The sequence below is a fragment of the Rhinichthys klamathensis genome, unplaced genomic scaffold, assembly GCF_029890125.1.
Source record: "Rhinichthys klamathensis goyatoka isolate OS25496 unplaced genomic scaffold, OSU_Roscu_1.1 h1tg000323l_1, whole genome shotgun sequence".
Taxonomy (NCBI): domain Eukaryota; kingdom Metazoa; phylum Chordata; class Actinopteri; order Cypriniformes; family Leuciscidae; genus Rhinichthys; species Rhinichthys klamathensis.
In genome coordinates, this window is record NW_026606839.1 from 477,596 (window position 1) to 499,657 (window position 22,062).

Here is a 22,062-nt window from a genome sequence, read left to right on the forward strand (position 1 = left end):
ATTATAAAAAATATTGTTAGAAAAAATATTTTGAATAAATTCTGTTCTTTTTAACTTTAATCGATTTGACAGCACTAATATATATTAGGGCAAAAGTCCACCAGTTTTATGTATTTTGAAATAATATAAATTTTGTTTAAGTATATAGGACAATATTTTATTTATTATCGATTATTGGGTTGAGCCTTTACTCGAGTGGGATGTGCCGTTAATTGTCTTTAAAGTCCACAATGTTTAATTTAACATTAAAAATGGGAGGAGTAATAATGCAATTGAAATGTACGAATGAACCTTATTGGTCAATTGTATAGGATAGGCTAATTATTTTGAATTAATTTGTTTACTGTTTTAATGAATTTAAAATAGATACAAATAAAAATAGTAACTGCAATTGAACTTATCAAGTTTCGAGTAGATTTTTTAAATTTCTTTCGTTTGACTTGTGATGATGAAGAGCAGCAGTGAGTCCACACACACACACACACACACACACACACACACACACACACACACACACAACAAACAGTGGCCCTGGTGAACATCCGGGTTTCCCGCTGGCACCGCTGCTGTGGCTCTCAGGAGCCATTTTGGACGCTGTTCAGCTTTTCGCATTTCAGTCCCTCCTGCCCCCTCCAACTGCCCCGGCAGAGGGGGAGAAACACACGAGCTCGTGCACACAAGGGGGCTTCGCTTCTACTCCAAGCGTCCGCCAAACTCTCGCTCCTCCACGCTGGCCCGGGCAGGATGAACTGCTGGATGATTGTGGCATCAGGGACTTTATTTCCGATCAGCTCGCTTCTAAAGGAAACATTGTGTTGTTGTGAATGAGCGCTCGTGTTGTTATTGTAGCGTTGAAGAAACGCGCGCAGGCCCGCGGCTCCTTCGCGTTCATGTGTTTTATTTCATTCTTAAATGCTTTCACGGCATAAAGGACAACATTTAGCGCCAGGATCCTCGAAGGAAGGAATATGTTTGTTCCCTGGCTGACTTTTGCACTCATCTGGTGCACAGGTAAGGTGTTCGTTTACACAGATTTGGTTCAAAACGATAGTATCTGATTGGCTTTGTTACTAAACCTAGTCAGCTGCCTATCTAAACAGCGTTTCTAGTTCGCACGTGAAGCCCAATAATGCTATCTAGGTAGGCAGCGCACTCGGTTTTGAAACACGGCCAGTGTGTTATCAAACCATTCCAGCGTGTGTTTGGGTTCAATGTAACATTAATTTGTTGTTCACTCACGTGGGTAGCCTACTTTGATATATTTCTTTAGTTGTGGTTCTTCAGGTTGCTCGACCTGGCTGTTTTAAAGTTTCTTCTCGTGAGAGATTTCTGGTTGTTTAAAGGCTCAATGGGCACAAAGTAAAAAACAGCTGGTGGCGTGTTGAAACAATCGCTCTCCACAAAACATTTAGCAGATTCACCTCATGTCTTCATGCTACATTTGGTTTCCCAACTTGGTTTGTTTTCAGGGCAGGTTTATAAGACATTTTAGATATAAAATAATAAACATCTCTCATTTCTTGGCTGGGATTGTTGCTTTTTTACATTGTGTTCAGTCCTTTATAATAAATATGAGGACAAACACAATATTTGTATTATATTTAAAGCATTTATAATTTATTTTATTTATTATTATTATTATAGTCATGAGCTGCCAAGTGTTTATTAAAAACTGCAATGCACTTTAACTAAATTAGTTAAATATAAAAAATTATAACAATAACACTAAAGTAAGCATCCGGTGCTGTCAAAAGAAAGAAAGAACTAAGTTATTTTTAAATAGTAATAGGTTCAATTGTGTTAAAAGAATAAAGGCAAATAAAAACTTTTTTAATGGTTATGGGTTGAGCATTGGGTTTAATGGTGTCAAAAAGACAGAAAAAAAATAGAAATGTTATTAATAATAATGAATCCGTGTATCTTTCGTTCAATTGTGTTAAAAAAGACAAGCCAAATAAAGAGAAAATAATAATAACAGGCTAAGGTGGTGTAGTGACATAAAAAACAAACACACAAATAAAGGTTAGGATTTATATATATATATTTATACACATCTAATCAAAATTGGCTATATATATATATTTAGAGAGAGAGAGAGAGATTAATATATGTGTGTGTCCTTTTATGTAGCCACTTTTGATTTCCCTTTTAGTCCAGACTGTGTGTTTGACCAGCAGACAAAGCGTTCTGCTTTGTCCAGTTATTGATGCTGATGTATTGATTCATTGTTTTAAGGAACAGTGAGGATATCTTATCCTTAAAGCTGATTTGTAGGAGTCCCTTACAGGTCGCTGTGAGGAGGTAACCCCCTCAAAACAAAAGAGTCTTTGATACACCCCTCTAGATCAGTGTGTGTGTGTCAGCTGCGGGGTGGTGACAGGGTGAAGAAAGGTAAAATCTGGTCGCTTCGGCGTGAATGCGCACCACAGGGGATCTTAGAAATACACTTACTCTGCGTGTGTGAATGAGGAAAGTGGAGTGCTGTGGGTTTTAAGTAGGGGGCTGCTGATGTAATTCACTCTGATCATGTGACACCCAGTATCAGTGACAAAGAAGCTATAGATTGAACGTGCCCATCTATCGGCAGGAAGTAGCCATTAAAAGCACGATGAACATCAACTTATAACATGAACCCTGTTGCTAAAGCTTTTGTAGCCATTATTTCTGTTGACCCTGGGTGCTTTAGTGAGTAGGTGGGGTCACATTTGCAGGGGGGATGGGTGGCCGGCAACTATGTCGAATTTAAAGGGGCAGACTTTGTTTTTATTTTATTTTTTAAAGCATGCAATGAGCATAAACCTCCTTGTCGGTGTAGCCCATCCAACATTATGTCATAATCTGTATTTTCCCCTATTTAAATCTGACTCTAGGAGGTCTTTCTCCTCGCCTGTTGTGTGGATCTTATGCTATGTAAACATCTCACAATCCATGACCCAGTTCTTTGTGCAAATGTGTGCGGTGATGCACGCCGTCGGTTATATGAAGAAGTGCCTTCTGACAGCTGATCCGACATCTGGATTTGATTAGGTGGTTTTCTTAAAGACCACAGAAACTCAATTCACGGGTCTTAAATCGTCAACCCCTGAAGCATGTGGTTTGTGGCTGTGTGTTTTGGTACTGAGGTTTGATGGCTAGTTGAACACTCACTGGGGTTTCTGATGAAGGGTTTTTAAGTGTTCAAATGTCTCATTAGGTTTTGATTGACAGGTAAATGTTGCTTGTTATCTATTGAACTACTTTGCAACTATGAAAACCGATATTTGATATATTATATAATAGTTATTCAGCTATTTGTCGACTAATACCTGGATAGATGCAGCCACACTTCTAATGCATTATGCATACCAAAATATATATATTTTTTAAAGATAGCAAAAGCAAAACATTTGTTTTTTTGTTGTAGATCATTTGCAATGCATCAATTGTTTGCATACACTATGGTTTTGTTTTGTTTTCTAATACACTAGTGTGTATTATAACTACTGTGTCCAATGCATTAAAAAAGCGGACATAAGTGAATCCCAGTGAGCTTCAGAAGACATTTTTAAATATATTCTTTTTTAATAGAGTGCTGCATTGTTGTATTTTTTTTTAGCTCAACCCAGAAGTTAACATCACCCTTTTCACTCAACAAAACCCCAATAAGATTTGTTCATTGGTTTTTGGATTATTGCATAAAAAAAGCTCTGTGACCAACAAAAGTTTTTAATTCTTCCACGTTTTGTTCATGTTGAGATTCACAGATTAACTATTATGAATTTTGAAGCCTAAATACAATCGCTAGAAGTTAAGTTAAATATAGGCTGTAAGCGAATTACACAAGTCACATTACCTCAGTCACCACCAATAAGCTTCCGAAAACTCTTTCAATCTTTATTTAAAGAAACAAAAAAAGGTTTGAGTTAGGGTTTGCAAGAGCGCGATTTATAAAAACAACAAGGCTATGAAAGCGAGTGAGTAGATGAGTTTACCTGAGGACGTAACATCCCTGACGAACCTATATAGTCTCATTTAGACACTTGTTAGCAACCGCCTATTACAAGACAAGTAAAAGCTTTTTTTTTTTTTTTTTTTTAAATCACAAGGGGGTATTACTGATGTATTTCACGTCATAGAATAAAATGTGACAATATCTTAAAGCAGTGGTTCTCAACTCCAGTCCTCGGGACCCGCTGCTCTGCACATTTTGTATGTCTCTCTTATCTGACACACTCAGTTCAGTTCATAGTCTATCCTAACGAGCTGAGGATCTGAATCAGGTGTGTTAAATAAGGGAGACATACACAATATGCAGAGCAGTGGGTCCCGAGGACTGGAGTTGAGAACCATTGTCTTAAAGCATGTGTTCACCACAGACCTTATTTCCGGCATTTAACCAAAAACTCATTGGCTGTGTCCGAAATTGCCCCCATACCCTTAAATACAACACTATTTCAGGGGACAGCCATTTGTAGTGGTGTCCGAAACCATAGTGGACATTATCAAGTGCACTCATTCAATCCACAATGCACTGTGATAACGAGTGTACAACCGATGTACACTCGACGGCTAGAGAATACCCATAATGCACTGTGAGAGTCGCAAGCCAAATGAATTCCCGCTCATGAAGATGCCGCCCCCGGCTGAATCATCCATCCATTTTCCAAACACAGCCATTGACTTCAGGACGATGGAATCGGAAGTGCAACTGATTTCTGTGTTCTGGCCTAGAAACATTTTCCCTGGCAAATGCATTAAAGATTGGGAAATAAATGCATGTATTAATATCTCTGTGTCTGTCTTTCTCTATCAGGAGCCAGTCATGCGGAGGTGGCGACCAGAGAGTGCGTCTACTACAATGATAACTGGCGGACAGAGAAAACCAATCAGAGTGGCTTTGAGAGGTGTGAGGGGGAGAAGGACAAGAGACTGCACTGTTACGCCTCCTGGCTGAACTCCACCGGGACCATCCGCCTGGTCAAGAAAGGCTGCTGGCTCGACGACTTCAACTGTTACGACAGGTCTCGTCAAAACCACCGTTATATAATCTCACTGTTTGATTCTAAAATTCTTTTAATAGATAATTTGAAAAAACAGCATTTATTTGCATCCTTTGCAAGTGTTCAATGAGGACTGGAAACGTGAACTTTTTGGAAAAGCTTAAACAATGTTTTTTGCAGATGTGCTTGCTGGTTTTCTTGCAGACATCAAAGGCTCTGTTTACAGCTTTTATTAAGATGCGTTTTGGTCGTTCGGATCACAAGTAGACAAAGGAGACACATTCCCGTTCACACCTGGTGTTTTAATCCGTCTCTTCTGTCCACTTTCAACCACTTCTGTCCTGATTTCTTCGAGGGGAGGGGCTATGGGTGGGTAAATTATGTGTTTTCAGATCTTTTGATCTAGGGGACAAAATAAGCTCACGAAATTTACACATGAACGCGCCTGAAGACGACAGAAAAACACACGGAGAGCATCAGCTTTAGTTTCTGCTCTGACAGCCGCAAGACCAGCCGAACGCTGTGAGTGTGTGTTAGAAATCAGGAATGGTGAGAGAACATTGTGCTTGATACGTTTTTGTTTTCAAACCAGTAGGCGGAGAGTAGGCGTCTTTTGTCGCTGTTCAAACACATTCGATCACATGAGTGTTTACACTACGAAAGCAATCCGGTTGAATGTGTTTTCAAACACTTCTCTGGAAGTGGTCAAAAGTGGACAAACTCAAAACGTTTTAGACCCCGTTTACATCTGTATTTAGTGTCGTCCACTTGTGATCCAAAGTGCATCTTAATCTAAATGTAGTAAAGTTGGCCCTGTTTACACCTGGTATTGATTCTATAATTTAGCAATGCCTTTCTACCACATAGCAGTCTTAAAGTGGTCGGTATGATTCTTTGGGGTCTTCATGTAGAGTTTGTAACATACTTTGGGTAAAATTTTTCAATGGTTGTGTAACACACCCTTTTTACCTCCTCAAAAACAGCTCTGTTCACAGCGACCCATTTCAGCGCATGTCTCTTTAAATGATAATGAGCAACTGCTCACCCCCATCCCCCCCTCCTCTCTTCTGTGGGGTGTGTGACACAAGACATGTAAAGCGATGCCTTGGTGGACAGAATACAAATGGCTGAGGGCGGTAATATGCTAATATGGGAAATATGCTAATACGGGAAATATGCTAATACGGGACAGTCCGTCATCGGTCGTGGGCGGAGCATGAGCAATATGACATCATATTCCTCAGAAAATCCAAATGGCTTGAGTGTGTTTAGGCTTTTTGAGGATAAAAAAAAGGAGTGAATGGATTTTTTTTTCATTGTATGGTGGTTGTGTCCACACACTGCAAAGACACATTTATATGCAAACACCACATAAAAGTAAATTTTGCATCCGATGACCCATTTAAATTGAAAAAAAAAAAATGGTAACGCTTCCTTTTACAGTCCTGTTACCCATGTACTTACTATGTACTTATTATTGTAACTATAATTACTGGGTAATAACTAGGTACTAACCCTGAACCTACCCCTAACCCATGTACTTACCTTATATTAGCCAGTACTTTCTAGGTAAGTACTGTACTGTAAAAGGAAGCGTTACCAAAAAAATCAGTGCAATGTTACAGCAACAACTAATTTTTTAATTCATCCCTTTCACTGTTTCTCTGTGTGAGCAGACAGGAGTGTGTGGCCACAGAAGAGAGTCCGCAGGTGTTTTTCTGCTGCTGTGAGGGAAACTATTGCAACGAGAAGTTCACACACCTGCCAGAAGCCATCGCCCCCGCAGGTAAAGCAGACTTCATGTGTCTCCTTCAGGCTCCTCTGGACTGCAAATAGTCATGATTGTCAATGTTTTGTGTAGAAAACAACCTGTCTGTCATGTTTTTACCACGCTTAAAGGGTTAGTTCACACAAAAATGAAAATTCTGTCAGTAATTACTCACCCTCATGTCGCTCCAAACCCGTAAGACTTTCGTTCATCTTCAGAACACAAATGAAGATCTTTTTAATAAAATCTATGAGATTTCTGTCCCTCCATTGAAAGTCTGTTCACACAAAACTCTGACACTTCAAAACGTTCATAAAGAGATCATAAAATAAATCCAAATGAATTCAGCAGTTTGATTCAAGTCTTCTGAAGAGATACGATCGCTTTATATGATGAACCGATTAAATTTAGGCTTTTATTCACATATAAACATTGATCAGCGAACATAAACAGAAACTCAAGTGTACTTGCTTGACTCACAAGAACTAAACTCATTTGTTCCTCCTCCTGTGACCATCACAGAATATGATGGATTAATATAAAGTTGATGTGCGGCCATAGCTGTGTGATTTTTATAATGGCTTCAAACTTTTTTTTTTTTATATATATAATTTGCATTTTATTTTATACCCGAATATATTTCTTGTCTGCTATTGCTGTTGAGCTGATATTATGTTGTGTGTTTTCTTCTAGTAAAAATCCAGCCTCCAGACCCGGGCCCGTCTCTCTTTGGCGTGCTGGTTTATTCCCTTCTTCCTCTGGCCATTCTCTCTCTGGTCCTGGTGCTCGCCTGCTGGACGTACCACCAACGGAAACCACCCTACAGACACGTCGACATTGGCCAGGTCTGACAATTATGTGTGTCTTAGTGCGTTTTCAGGCCTGTAGATCGTTTGCTTTGTACCGAAACAGGGACATAATTTGTTACAATGTTGCATTTTCTTCTTGGTTCGATGCGTACCAAAATGTCTTTGTGCAAGTCACATGCGACTGTCCTTTTATTGGTCAGAGTTTCCTCTGTGTCATCCATCAAAATGGATTGACACGTTTGCTCCACCAGCATATTGTGGCTTTATTTGTTACTGTCGTGGCACATTCAGACACTATACGAACGTAGCCGTCATTCCCGCTCTATCTGATAAATGATACATAATGCAGTTAGAGCGGGAATCAAGGCTTTGTCGGGACAGCGTTTTTGCAATGCACAGAGAAAAGCAATTACACGTCTAGATTTAAGATGAAGAGACACTCTTTGGTGTTCAACTGCGATAACTAATATACTCAGAGAGTCAGACACTGCTGCTTTTGATATTACACATTTCCCGCTATGAATTCTGATACCGCTTGTTTCATTGGTCGTTAGGTCGGATTGCTTTCTCGCCTCCACAGAAGCGTCTTTGTTTTTTTTCAATCGGGCCGAGACCACCTCGTTCAGGCGATCTCGGATTGATTGTTTTGGTGCGGATCCCGAGCATGATTGCCGTGTTCATATTTGCCTAAATTTATTTTTATTTTTATTTAACCTTTATTTAACCAGGAATAGTCCCATTGAGTTACAGTAACTCTTCTCCCAGGGAGTCCTGGCCAAGATAGGCGGCCAAAAAGTTGCAAAGAAAAAAAAACATTCATACTACATGAAACATAAAAAAAAAAAAATACATACTACACAACAAATCTCTATACACAGACTATACATATACAAACAAGACATTTTGTTTAACTTAAGTAAATACAAACATATAATTTAAAGGGTACCTAGTTAAAAACAATTAAACCGTTCAGTCAAAGTTGACTTTAAAAGGTTTTTAAAAATATGATTTTTTTTTAAAGCGAACTAAAGCAGAAACCAACGCTCCGAACGAACCAGATTTGAAAACGCCCTTGGATAAAAATGTGCTTAATATTTTTGCTAGCTCCATACACTACCATTCTTTTTTTTCTTTTCTTTTTTAAGAAGTTAAGTTTTATTTAGCAATGATGCGTTCATTTTATCAAAAGTGACAGTTATAATGTTACAAAAGATTTATATTTCAAATATATTCTGTTCTGTTGAACTTTCTATTCAAAAAAGGATCCGCAAAGAATTTTATTACGGTTTCCACAAAATTATAAAACAGCACAGCTGTTCTTAACATTGATAATAATAAGAAATGTTTCTTGAGCAGCAAATCATCATATTTGACTGATTTCTGAAGGATCATGTGACACTCAAGACTGGAGTAATGATGCTGGAAATTCACATGAATAAATTACATTTGAAAATATAATAAAATAGAAAATGGTTATTTTAAGTTGTAATATTTCACAATAATACTGTTATACTCTATTTTTGATCAAATAAGCGTAGTGAGTGAGCAAAAGAGACTTCTTTCACAATGTATGTCATACTAAATGTATGTTCTTCTTTATATGTGCTTTTAAATGCGTATTAATTGTGATTGTCTTGATTAGGATGCTGGTCTTCCTCCACCGTCTCCTCTGGTTGGACTGAAGCCTCTGCAGTTGCTGGAGTTGAAGGCTAGGGGGCGCTTTGGCTGTGTGTGGAAGGCCCAGTCACTGAGCGAATATGTGGCGGTGAAAATATTTCCCATCCAGGTACATATTCCACTCATGCATCTTGAAAAGAGGATTGCTTGTTTTGGTTTTCTCAAATGAGTTCTAATGTGTGTGTGTGTGTGTGTGTGTGTATAATGCTTGATTCTGAAACAATGTGTATATTAACAGGACAAGCAGTCATGGCAGAACGAAAGAGACATTTACCTCACAGAGGGTTTTAAACACGAGAATATTCTACACTACATCTCAGCTGAAAAACGAGGCACCAACCTCCAGATGGAGTTGTGGCTGGTCACAGAATTCCACGAAAGGGTCAGTGTGTGTGTTTAATTTTTCTTCGAATGTCCCTATAACACACAACCTCATTGTGGGGTGAAATGGGCCAAATGATGTTTTAAAGATGCACCGAATAAAATCGGTTGTATCTAAAGATATGCATAGAAGCAATCATAATGGCATAAAAATGTCCACATCTTTATTCATTGCAGGGCTCGCTAACAGATTACCTGAAGGGGAACCCGGTGAGCTGGCCTCAGTTGTGCCATATTTCTGCAAGTATGTCCCGTGGCCTGGCGTACCTTCATGAAGACCTTCCTTACCGTGCAGAGGGACCTAAACCAGCAATTGCACACAGGTACACAAACCTGAGCTTGCAGCATTTGATGTGTACTTTTAAAAGAGTTTTGCTGTCACTGTAGGCATTGGGTGATTTGATGTTTGTTTTGCAGAGATTTCAAGAGTAAGAATGTCCTGCTCAAGATGGATTTAAGTGCAGTGATTGCAGACTTTGGGTTAGCGGTCCGCTTTGAGCCTGGGAAACCGCCTGGAGACACACACGGTCAGGTGAGGATCTGAGTGCAAACAGATGAAGCCAAGGCTTTGACTACATTTCACTTCATATATCCACCGAAAATATCTGAATTCAGTTTGAAGTAAAAAAAAACAACAAAAAAAAACATTCTGCAGCAATATACACAAACAGTTTGGGGTCGGTAAGATTTTCTTTTTTCCTTACCAAGGCTGCATTTATTTGTTAAAAAAAACACAATAACAGGAATATAGTGAAATATTATTACAATTTTAAAGAACTGTTTTGTATTTGAATATGTTTTAAAATGTAATTTATTCCTGTGATCAAAGCTGAATTTTCAGCATCATTACTCCAGTCTTTAGAGTCACATGATCCTTCAGAAATCATTCTAATATGCTGATTTGCTGCTCAAAAAAAAGTCTTATTATCAATATTAAAAATAGTTGTGCTGCTTCATATTTTTGTGGATTCTGTGATGCATTTTTTCAGCATTATTTAATGAATAGGAACTTCAAAAGAGCAGCATTAATTTGAAATTGAATTTAGAAATTTGAACTTTATCATTGTCTTAACTGTGAATTCTGATACGTTCAATGCATCCTTGCTGAATAAGTTATTTCTTTAAAAAAAAAAAGAAAAAATGCATTGACCCCAAACTTGTAAAAGGTTTCTGTGAAATTGTATATCAATATTAATTGTTGGTCTTCAGGAGCATCAATTCAGAAAAAAATAAAAACAAAATATGCTCACCTAGTTGAAATCTATAAATGCAAATTTAAAGAAACACTAGTCTAACCCATCTTATACTTTAAGTTTTCCATTGTGTTGTGAAAATATTGCTGCTCTTATGATAAAGTGCTTGTGATGTTTCTCTTCGTCTTGGAATAAAACGTTTGACGTTTTCAGTCCGAGATCAAATCAGTTTTACAGAAGGATTATAAAAAATGAAAAAGCTTAATAAAAAGAAAAGGCAAATGTGTCAGTCCCAACACATCTTCATTACTTCAAATAAATAATGTTAAAGAAATCTGGAGCAATATATATATATATATATATATATATATATATATATATATATATATATATATATATATATATATATATATATATATATATATAAAAGATTACATCATTTTTCATTTAGCCAATTATAAGATAAAGTACAAATTTGAATAATAGGATGTTGCCAGGTTGTCGCCAAACTCCTCTGGAATGACAGTGAAGCTGTGTCTAACATGTGTTTGTGTTTTCTGTACCCGTCACAGGTGGGAACGCGCCGTTACATGGCTCCAGAGGTGCTGGAGGGAGCCATTAATTTCCAAAGGGACGCCTTCCTAAGGATCGACATGTACGCTCTAGGACTGGTGCTCTGGGAACTGGTGTCTCGCTGCACCGCCTCTGATGGTGAGTCCACACACATATCAGGATCTGCGGCTCTGTGTGTGCAGTCAATGAGTTGCTTCTGGAATTTATGCATGTTTAAATTAATTTAATTACTTGCTGAGGAGAATACTAAACCGTAATGAGTGTATACTATATATAGCCTAATCAGCGCTCAAGCTCGCACATACAGCTTGCTGCAAAGCACCAACAAAAAAAAATTTATTATGAATGTGAAAAATAGGAAGGAGATATTTTAATTATTTATTAATAAACCAGTGTTTTTTGAGTCAGTGTCAGCTCCCATCTCCGCTGTATAGTGAAATGCACCTTTCACACGGGTTACATAATCAGAGTATTTCTATTTTAGTTGAATTGGTTAGTTTAAAAGTAGACATTTCAAGCTTTCTATAGATATATTGCTCATGTCTATGATGCAAGTATCCTGAGGTTGGGTTCATTTTTGGGACACGTAGTAGCTTACTTTAAGAATACTTTATCTTCCACACTCTACACAAATGCTTGGATATGCGCCATTTATCTAGGTTAACATTAGAGCGAGCTAGTAACTTTTTTTTTTTATTACCGACTAGTTAAATTTTGGTCGTCTCAGCCTCTTCAATTCGACTAACGTTTAGTCAACTATTAGGGGTAGCCCTGATATTGTGTGTGCTGCAGCTAATGCTGTTGCTGTCTCACTCAGGTCCTGTAGGTGAGTACCAGCTGCCCTTTGAGGAGGAGTTGGGCCAGCACCCTTCCCTGGAGGACCTTCAAGACGCGGTGGTCCACAAGAAGATACGGCCCATCTTTAAAGACTGCTGGATTAAACATCCAGTGAGAAAATACATTTGAATAGGAATTAGGGCTGCACTGTTAATCCAAATCAAACCAAAACCACGATATGTGCTGTATTGTCACTGTGTTCCTTTACACGCGAGCAGTTCCTGATCTGCTTGTTTTCAGCGGTTCACAGTAAATGCTGATCCACATAAACTTCATCTCTGCATCTGCTTTGAGTTTGGTGCTCTTGCATGCTCTCTACATTTGGGTATTTTATTTAGTAATTATTTTAATATTTTTATTTAGTTATAATAATAATAATAAACTTTATTATTATTATTATTTCGTAGCCATATTCATAAATGACCATTTGATTTTGGCCAAATTGTGCAGCCCAACAAACAAGCATTTCTTATTTTAGTTGTCTTTTAGTCATTTAAAATTTTATTTAGTAGTAATAATAATCATGATTGGTATTTTGTAGCCATATTGATATATATTTACAAAATTTTGGACAAATTGTGCAGCCCAACAAACAGGCATTTCTTGTTTTGTTTTCATTTAGTAATTTTTAAATTATTAAGTAGTAATAATATTATTTATTATTATTATTATTTTGTAGCCATATTTACAAAATTTGACACATTGTGTAGCTCAACAAACAAGAATTTCTGGGGGGGTTTTCATCTAGTAATTGTTTACATTTTTATTTAGTATTAATAATAATAATAATTATTATTATTTTGTAGCCATATTGATATATTCACAAAACAAGCATTTTGTTTAAATTTAGTCATTTTTATCTAGTAGTAAGAGTAATAATAATATTATTATTATTAATTTTATAGCCATATTGATATTCACAAAACAGCAAACCTGTATTATTATTTTTTTTAAATCGCAATTTAAATCAGAACCCCACCCCCTTTAGGCCTAAAAATCAAATATTCTAAATAATCCGGGGTTTTATTTTGACATGTTTCTCACCACCAGGGTTTGGGCCAGTTATGCGAGACCATCGAGGAGTGCTGGGACCACGACGCCGAGGCTCGGCTCTCTGCGGGCTGTGTGGAGGAGCGCATCTCCACCGCCTCCAAGGCACCCAACACCATCAACACGTCTACCTCAGAGTGCCTGGTCTCCATGGTCACGTCTGACAGCGACACGGACCTTCCTCCCAAAGAGTCCAGCACCTGAACCTGAACGCTGCAGAGTAATCAACCTCTCCAGTAATGTGAACTTTGCTGCTAATTTGATCTCTTGATCGTCATGTATTTAAGTTTTTCGCATCGTTGGATCGGTTTCACCAGCACATTCAACTACTGTATTCTTCCTCTCGGAAGGCAGACACACAAAAAAAACCTCAAACGTGAGAAGACTGAACTCTCAGAGGGCATTCAGGGGATTGTTTCAGACTGCTGGGATATGAGCACACGTTACCTCATCAGTTTTAATGCCATTTTTATGTTGTTTTTTTGCCTTCACTCCATGAATACCTCCATCCGGATTGATCGAGACTACGCGACGATCTGATGACTGTTACACTAAAGCAACCTTCCCAAGAGCACACAAGGTCCTCTTTGTTCTCAGTGAATTTTAGCCTAGTTTTATTGCTGTTTACCTGTACCCTTTCTTCCCTGAAATGTCTCGTGGGATGTTGTTTTTCTTATTTGCGTTTGTGACGGCAGTGGTCTGGGACACTGGAAGCTGAAGGCAGCAGGACTGTTATGATTTGAGTTGCCTTTCGGAGCGTCGGGATTGATTTTAATGTAGCATCCGCTTATCGTTGACGCATTAAATTGAAGTATCAGAAGTGCCATCGGTAGAGCATCCCGAGCGGCGTGTTTTAGCGTTCGTTGTTTCTGCGTGACAAGAGCTGCAGTTGAATTTTTTTATTTTTTTTGCGCTGCGGCCGCACAAAGACCAGCGCTGAGTTACAGGTTTGATTTTCAATCACAGCTAAATGTATCGGTGCATCAGGAAAGTGTGTGATGTTTCTCCACTACACTACTCAGGTAAACTCTGTGCACGTGATTGTGTGACCGCTCACTCTTACAGCAATAGTTCTCAGCAGTATGGTGAATCCTGGGTCATAAATGATCTTCAAATCAAAATGGAAAAAATATTGAATTATACAGTTAGGAAACTCTGTGCTCCAAGAAATTAAAGAAATTTTTAGGGCCAAGAGTGCCGTTATTTTAAACACATTTTCTCCAAATTATCATTGGCGTAATGCTAAACAATTAAAATGAAAAGAATGATTAAAAAGAAATTAGTGCAAGGAATTTGGTACAACAAAAACTACCTTAAAATATATTTTATTTGTAGAGCACAATTGTAAAATATATTTACAGATGTGCTTTACAAATGTTTAAAAAATTCTTGCATCAGTAGTAAAACTTTTTATTAATTTTTTTGCACATCACGAGTGATTTAAAAAAATATATATATATTATTGCCAAAATGGGCTTAATTGTCATGTCACAATATAAAAAAAATCATAATGGTCCTAAAATAGGATTAGTTTTCTTTTAATTTAGCAGAAAATAAAGCAAAATTTGGGCTTTTGCAGCATACATTTTATAGCCATAATTAAGCAACAGTTTTGTCCCCCAAGTTTATCATTACCGTAATGAAAAAAAAAAAAAACACTGTCTCGCAGAATAGAAATAATTTAAAAAGATTTTTGTTCTATTGATGTGAAGCACAACAAAAATGACCTTAAATACATTTACAATCATATTTTACAATTTAAATGTTTTTTTCTCGAATCGTAGTAATGAGTGTTTACGTAATGAGTGCATTACGGTAATGATAACAAAATCTGAACTATTATGAAAATAATGTCAAAATATAAAAAGCATAATGGTCCTAAAGTAGGTTTCATTCTCTTTATGGAACATTACATTTCGCAGAAAATAACGCTCTTTTTTTGGCCGTTTCAGCATTTATTGTATAACAATTAAGCAACAATTTCTCCCCCAAATTATCATTATCACAATGCAAAAAAACAAAAGCACAGATTTTTTTTTTTTTTTTTTACTGCTGTAATGAGAATAAAATGTGCTGAAATGTCTTTAGGACCATTATGATTTTTTTTATATTGTGACATTATTTTAAAGTAGACTCTATTCACTTAATGCAACGTTTAGTTTCTTATTTTTTCTGTTGATTTTTGAGGTGAAACATGACCTGGACATTTCTTGATTCACGATCATCACAGCAGTGGTGATTTCTCAGAGCTGGCCTGTTTCAGCAATAACTTCAGCAGTGAAGAAGACTGAATGTCCGTAGTGCTGGAATCTGCTCTGTCAAACTGTTCAATCATCTCATGGACTCCCAGTGTTGTTCAGAAACAGGCAGCTTTTATCAAACTCGTTCAGCGTGACACTAAAACCATCACTGAATATCCACCTTCATACGCTCAGTGATTAGATATACCTCAGAAATTGTGAGTTTTTTTTATATACAGTATATATATATATAAAGAATTTTATTCTGTTTTGTGGTAGCAATATAATTTAATATACAGCTGCTTTTCTGTGATTTTAAAGGAGATCTTTTTATTTTTAATCAGTTGTTTTTAACAGAAGGTGCTCTGAATTTGATCGCCAGGTGCTCGGTGCATTTCACAACTTTTTTTTTTTTTTTTGAGTCAAGCATCCGCAGGTGAAATAGCTTCTGTGGTTCAGAATAACTGTTCTCTGCGGACATGCAAACCTTTCACAGTTGTGTTTTTCGTTTGTTTGTTTGTTTTTGTGGTACATGTATTTTTCTTCCTTCGTCTCCACCTTAACAATTGTATTAAGTTGGATTTGTCTATTATCAAATCAGGGATTTGAAATATAATTAAAGTATTGCAGTGCAAGTTGTGCAAATTTTAGTTTAAGCCAAACTTTGTATCCTATATCAGGTGTTGATGTGTGATGTAAATAACGATATTAGATCCGCTAACTGATGTAGTTGAAGCATCTTTTACTCTTGTTATATTTCTCTACGTTTCACACAAACTGAAGAAGTGTTCATACATTAGGACTACCTGAGTACAGATTTCCCATGATCCTTTGCTGGCCTGATGTGGGCTGGTTCTCATTAAGGAGATATGATGGAGGTCTGTTGATGTGTTTTTTAATTATTTTTACTGCTGCTAATGTAGTAAATGTGTTGTGTTGCCCCTGTTTGGGTCATTTCAGATTCTGCTGCCATGTTCAGTATTTTGTTGAATTAAACATTACCCATGTTTCTCACTTAAACGTCCTGTTTGTCGGATGTAGAGACTTTTATTTATTTGTATTTCTCTGTCTCTTTATTTATTGTCCCTTGTCTTTTTATTAGCCCACACATTTTTTTCTTTGAAAATGTTCAAAAAGATAGGTAATTGCGACTTTATAACTCGCAGTTCTAACTTTTTTTCTGTCAGAAATGCGAGATAAACTCGCAATTGGATGTGATATTACAGAAGATGTGACTTGATTCATCTGACCACATTCGTTTATGTGAACGAGTAGGCCTATATTGTTTTAGACAAATACATTCTAACCTGTAGTTTTTGAGCAATTGTCAATTATACAAATACAGTTTTTTTTTAAGATTGCATTCACTTACACACTTGGCTTAAAAAATAATTTATGACGCTTTGTTATGACTATATGCATCAGCAGAGGGCAGTGTGTGTTCTCATGATCTCTCAGCGCATGCGCTCATGTCGGACAGATGTTGAATGCAAGGTTAGGAAGCAGGACATATGGACAGTCCCATTTAATTCCCGCAGAAATCTCGCCAGACTCCTCTGTCCCTGTAAGGATATACGACAATACACCAGGAATGACAAATGACTGAAATCCTCAGAGAGTCACACGACAACCTGCTTAAAATAGACGTTAACGGTTCTATTAAACAACAAGACGATTCATTTGGCCGTGAGTGTTTTGGTTTATCAGTAAAAAAAAAAAAAAAAAATTCTTTCCTAGAAACCTTTTAATGCAAGTCTGTTTGCTTAAAAAAGTCTTAATTCACTCTTCCACAAATTAAAGCCCAAAAGGTGTTAATTTAGAACAGAAAGTCTCAAATTCATGAAGTCATAGCATTAAATGCTGCAGTTTTTATGTCTTCCAATACAAAAAAAAACATGAATATCCTTAAATCAAGATACTTGAGCTACAAAATAAACATAAGTTTTGTTCCTTTACGAGAGCGGTAACTACATTGTGTAGCAACGCTGCGGGAACTCCTCCCTTCTCCACTTTTGTTGAAATCTTATGGGCTAACGCCAGCTTGGAACAGCTGACCAATTGTCGCGAAGTATGCAAATACTGACAGGCTTGAAAAAAATCTTTTTTTTCACGCTGCCATCATGGAAGCTGCACCAGGACGACTAGCAACCTTTTTCTCCAAGCATCAGATGGCTTCAACTTGCCAGATTTGTGCGTGGCCCTATCGACCCGCCCGACGAACATGAGTTCTCGCCTGACTGGGCCTCGCTCACGCCGAGGGGGCCTTCACGGACTCCACGAGCACCCACTGCGCCAAGCTGCCGGTGTGCACCCTAAGAACCAGGAGGGATATGGTTCGTGCTATAATGGGGACGAGGCCCACTGCCGCCAGCGAGGCGCTGGTGGGCCCTCCACCGCCTGGAAACGAAGATGACGACGGGGCCTGGAGCCGCCATCATCCATAGTCATCACGCTCACCTGTCCTCTTTAAACCTCCAGGAGGAGCTCATCAGAGTCCTTAGCAAGGCTGTCAAGGAGCTGGACATGACGTTGAAATGCTCCAGACGAGCCTACTAAGAGTAAGCTGGACTCGTGGTATCTCCAGTCAGGCTGCCACCAGGCTGCTTCGAGGAGGACTCCATTCTTTCCGGACATCCACGAGCACGTGGTGAAGTCGTGGTCTGCACCCCAATCGGCGCGCACCCACTCTGCCACGCAGGCTATGTTTGCCCACGTGCTGGGGCGGAAGCCCACGGCTACGTGTGCATGCCCCCTGTTGAGGAGAACGTCGCCACAAACCTGTGCTTTTCTTCTTCTTTGAGCACGGACCTCAGCCTGCCGTCCAAGACGTGCAGATTCACGGCCCACCAGGCTGACAAGGCCTACGCATCCACATCTGCTCTTCTCTCCATGGCCATACTGCAGGTGTTCCAGGCCAAACTTCTGCAGTCCCTGGATGGTGGCGACGTCATCAAGGATCTGCGCGCGGTGACGGACCTCGCACTTATGTTATCTGGACGATTGGCTGATTTTAGCTCACTCAAGGGATGTGCTAATCAGTCACGTGGAAACGCTGCTTCGCCATCTGGATACATTGGGACTGCATGTGAATGTCCAGAAGAGCGTGTTTATTCCGAGTCAGACTATAACATATCTGGGCGTGTGTTTCGACTCGGTGGTGATGCGAGCCCACCTCTCTCAAGAGCGCATAGAGAACATTTCATCGACTCTGCACCGTTTCAGACTGGGCAGGTCTATTTCACAGAAGGACTTTCAGAGGCTTCCGGGGCTGATGGCTGAAAACACGAGTCCCGCCTTCAGGTCACACGCGCATCCGGTCACTCACAGTTGCGTCAGCACTCTGAGACCGTGGCGTAACCCGGATATGTTCAGCCCCGGAGTGCCTTTGGGAATAGTGACACAACGCACCGTGGTCTCGACGGATGTGTCGACCTCAGGTTGGGGAGCAGTGTGCTTGGGCGTGCCTGCCTCCGGTCTGTGGTCTGTGCATTGCGCTTGTCTCTGAGTTTTTGCAGAACTATGCCCCCCTCTGGCGACAAGCGAAACTGCAACCAGAGGTGTGCACACTCATGGACCACACACACGCTTGCACGAACACGAGCTGTTCATAACCAAAGGAGCATCAGCCGCACAAATCTTTTGTTTAGTCATAATGTCTTCAGAGGTAATAAAGTTATAAATCTGCAAGTCATTTTAAATATATGAAAGGAAAGGCATTTGAGTAAATTACACACTTATGTGTGAGGGGAAAACGGGGGTAGTAGAAAACTTTGGTTTTTGTTTCCATCTATCTCCATGTTGAACTGTTTTATGTGTTTACTGTATCCACTTATGATTGTATTATTATGGAAACACGTTCATGAACCGTTTTATCAAGAAAAAAGCCAACTGAGGATCCCGTTTGAGCCCTAGAGCAGACCGGAGATCTCTCCATTTGTTGAAAGCCTTCCCGATGTTGACTCTCGTCTTATTCCGACGCCTGTCTGACTCCAATTTGGCCCTTTTGGTGGCACTAGACAAAAGTTTTCTTTTCTTTGTCTTACGAGGAGTTTGCGTTGGGGTTTGGAATGAACTACAAGCCGGTCTCTTTGAATCCATCTTCTACTTTTGTCGAAAGTTGACTAAAGTTTTGTCGCTCGAGTTGTCTTCGCTGATACGGAGAATGGCGGCGAATACACAAACCTGCGAGACACAGCCAGGTGAGCGTGAACGCCGCGCACGACGTCACGCCCAGTCTCAAATTCCGTCCCGAATCCCTCTTATTTATTTTACTGGATTATAGAGGCAATCGCAGTGATCAGAGAAGGGCTCATTCAGCCCATCAGGCAATTGTTTAAGCATGTGTGGGTAAGAAAAACGGGTATTTTTAACATGAAATGTTACGAAATGCACCTTTAAGAGCAAACATTGAAGATTAACCGATTGGCGATTCATTAAATGATACGCCAAGTCCTCACAAAAGCGGTTTATTCAGTGTAATGAAGCCTCTCCTTCATTGACATCCTTTAAAAAAACGGCCTCTGGTCTCCTTCCCTGCACACCATTAACAGGCATTACGCTTTTTTTCAGTTAAGGTTGCAGTCTTGCCTTCAAGCCTTCATTTTTCATAGTTTACGGCTTTAACATAAAATAAAGGCCATTGGCTAATTGAAAAAAACAAAACAAAAAACAAGACCTTTAATATGCCCCGCCTCAACTTCCTGTTTGAATAGGAAACACTTCAACACTGGAAACACAGCTGCGTTCGTCAAACCATTTCAAAAGATCTTTAAAAGTAGCATGTCTTGTGCACTACGTCTAAGTCTTAATGACTTTGTGTTAGAAACAGACCAAAAGTGAAGTCTTTGTTCAAGCAAACTCTCTCTGTTACAAGTACTTAGACTAGCTTGATGTTTTCGATTACAACATGTGAGAAACAACGGACAGAAGCTCAACTGAAGCATCCCTCAGATGAACAACTAACCGGTAAGAGACACTTGAATAGAGCGAGACAAGTTAGATTGTAGCTATATATGATATCTGACAAGTTGCAATGTAATAATATGCAAATTAAGTTGTATAATAATGCAAAATGAATGTTGTAATATTAATGCAGTGTGGAATCATTTCAGCAGATTTTAATGTCAGGGTCATGAGACGTTTTATTCCGTGGTCATGACATGCTGACTCTATTCAAGATTAAATAATGGCAAAGGAAATGCATTAAAAAGAACAACAGCAAAAAAAAAAAAAAAAAAGCCTTTTTCAGGAAAAGTCTCTTTTTCAGTTTAGTGGAAATAAGCAGAGCTTCCCTCCGGGTCAGGATTTCTCCAAACCTTTCTAAGCCCTCGCTGCCCCAACAGATGGACGGCGTTAATTGCATTTTTTTTTTCTATGGCGGATTATTATGATCATATTATGATTTTTTTGTTTCTCAGAAGGTGGTGCTGTACACATTTGCTTGTGTATTTCAAGAACTGGAATCATATTTCCATTGTAGTGTTCCATGATGTCATCATATGAACATTTATTAATTCATCCAACTGTTTAAGGATTAGTTTGAACCCACACATTCCCACAAATGAGTGAATGAGTAAATGATGACTGAATTGACCAAACTATTCCTTAACATTCAAATATTCGTATTCATATCTCCCAAAAGTCTTATCAGAGATATCAAAACTGCAAGAGACGATACGATGATACACATTTTTGGGGGTATTTTCATGAGGTCAAAGGTCACAAATGTGCTTTACTGTAGATGTCATGCACTTTATGTCTCAGTGTCAGCCTGTTTTTTTCACAAACACACGCATGCAGATTTTGCAGTCTTTAGGATTGTTATCTTTTCCTAATGGCTCAGGAGTTTAACCCGGCTTTACTGAGTTGTTGTTGTTATTATTAAATATGAATATATATATATATATATATATATATATATATACATACACACAAACATCCATGTGTATTTAATGAATATATATGTATAATAAAAAATATTATATATATATATACACTCACCGGCCACTTTATTAGGTACACCTGTCCAACTGCTCGTTAACACTTAATTTCTAAGCAGCCAATCACATGGCGGCAACTCAGTGCATTTAGGCATGTAGACATGGTCAAGACAATCTCCTGCAGTTCAAACCGAGCATCAGTATGGGGAAGAAAGGTGATTTGAGTGACTTTGAACGTGGCATGATTGTTGGTGCCAGAAGGGCTGGTCTGAGTATTTCAGAAACTGCTAATCTACTGGGATTTTCACGCACAACCATCTCTAGGGTTTACAGAGAATGGTCCGAAAAAGAAAAAACATCCAGTGAGCGGCAGTTCTGTGGGCGGAAATGCCTTGTTGATGCCAGAGGTCAGAGGAGAATGGCCAGACTGGTTCGAGCTGATAGAAGGGCAACAGTGACTGAAATAACCACTCGTTACAACCGAGGTATGCAGCAAAGCATTTGTGAAGCCACAACACGCACAACCTTGAGGCGGATGGGCTACAACAGCAGAAGACCCCACCGGGTACCACTCATCTCCACTACAAATAGGAAAAAGAGGCTACAATTTGCAAGA

General features: G+C 38.7%; 1 protein-coding gene across 1 annotated transcript; it reads left to right on the forward strand.

Annotated features, from left to right (window-relative positions):
- The first annotated feature begins 563 nt into the window (after window positions 1–563).
- On the forward strand, window positions 564–13,773 carry LOC130105573 (activin receptor type-2B). Its single transcript, XM_056271625.1, has 11 exons — window positions 564–1,011; window positions 4,793–5,000; window positions 6,656–6,765; window positions 7,441–7,592; window positions 9,199–9,342; window positions 9,472–9,615; window positions 9,792–9,937; window positions 10,032–10,146; window positions 11,380–11,518; window positions 12,198–12,328; window positions 13,268–13,773. The coding sequence occupies exons 1-11, from the start codon at window positions 969–971 to the stop codon at window positions 13,469–13,471; spliced, it is 1,536 nt and encodes a 511-aa protein (XP_056127600.1). The 5' UTR covers window positions 564–968; the 3' UTR covers window positions 13,472–13,773.
- Window positions 13,774–22,062: the final 8,289 nt, after the last annotated feature.

What these genes read in the sequence shown, in the direction of transcription:
- LOC130105573 (XM_056271625.1), top strand. Translation starts at nt 969, where the DNA reads ATGTTTGTTCCCTGGCTGACTTTTGCACTCATCTGGTGCACAG. An exon ending in TCACAGAATTCCACGAAAGG is followed by an intron (nt 9,616 to 9,791) that starts GTCAGTGTGTGT and finishes TATTCATTGCAG; the next exon opens with GGCTCGCTAACAGATTACCT. An exon ending in CTGGAGACACACACGGTCAG is followed by an intron (nt 10,147 to 11,379) that starts GTGAGGATCTGA and finishes TACCCGTCACAG; the next exon opens with GTGGGAACGCGCCGTTACAT.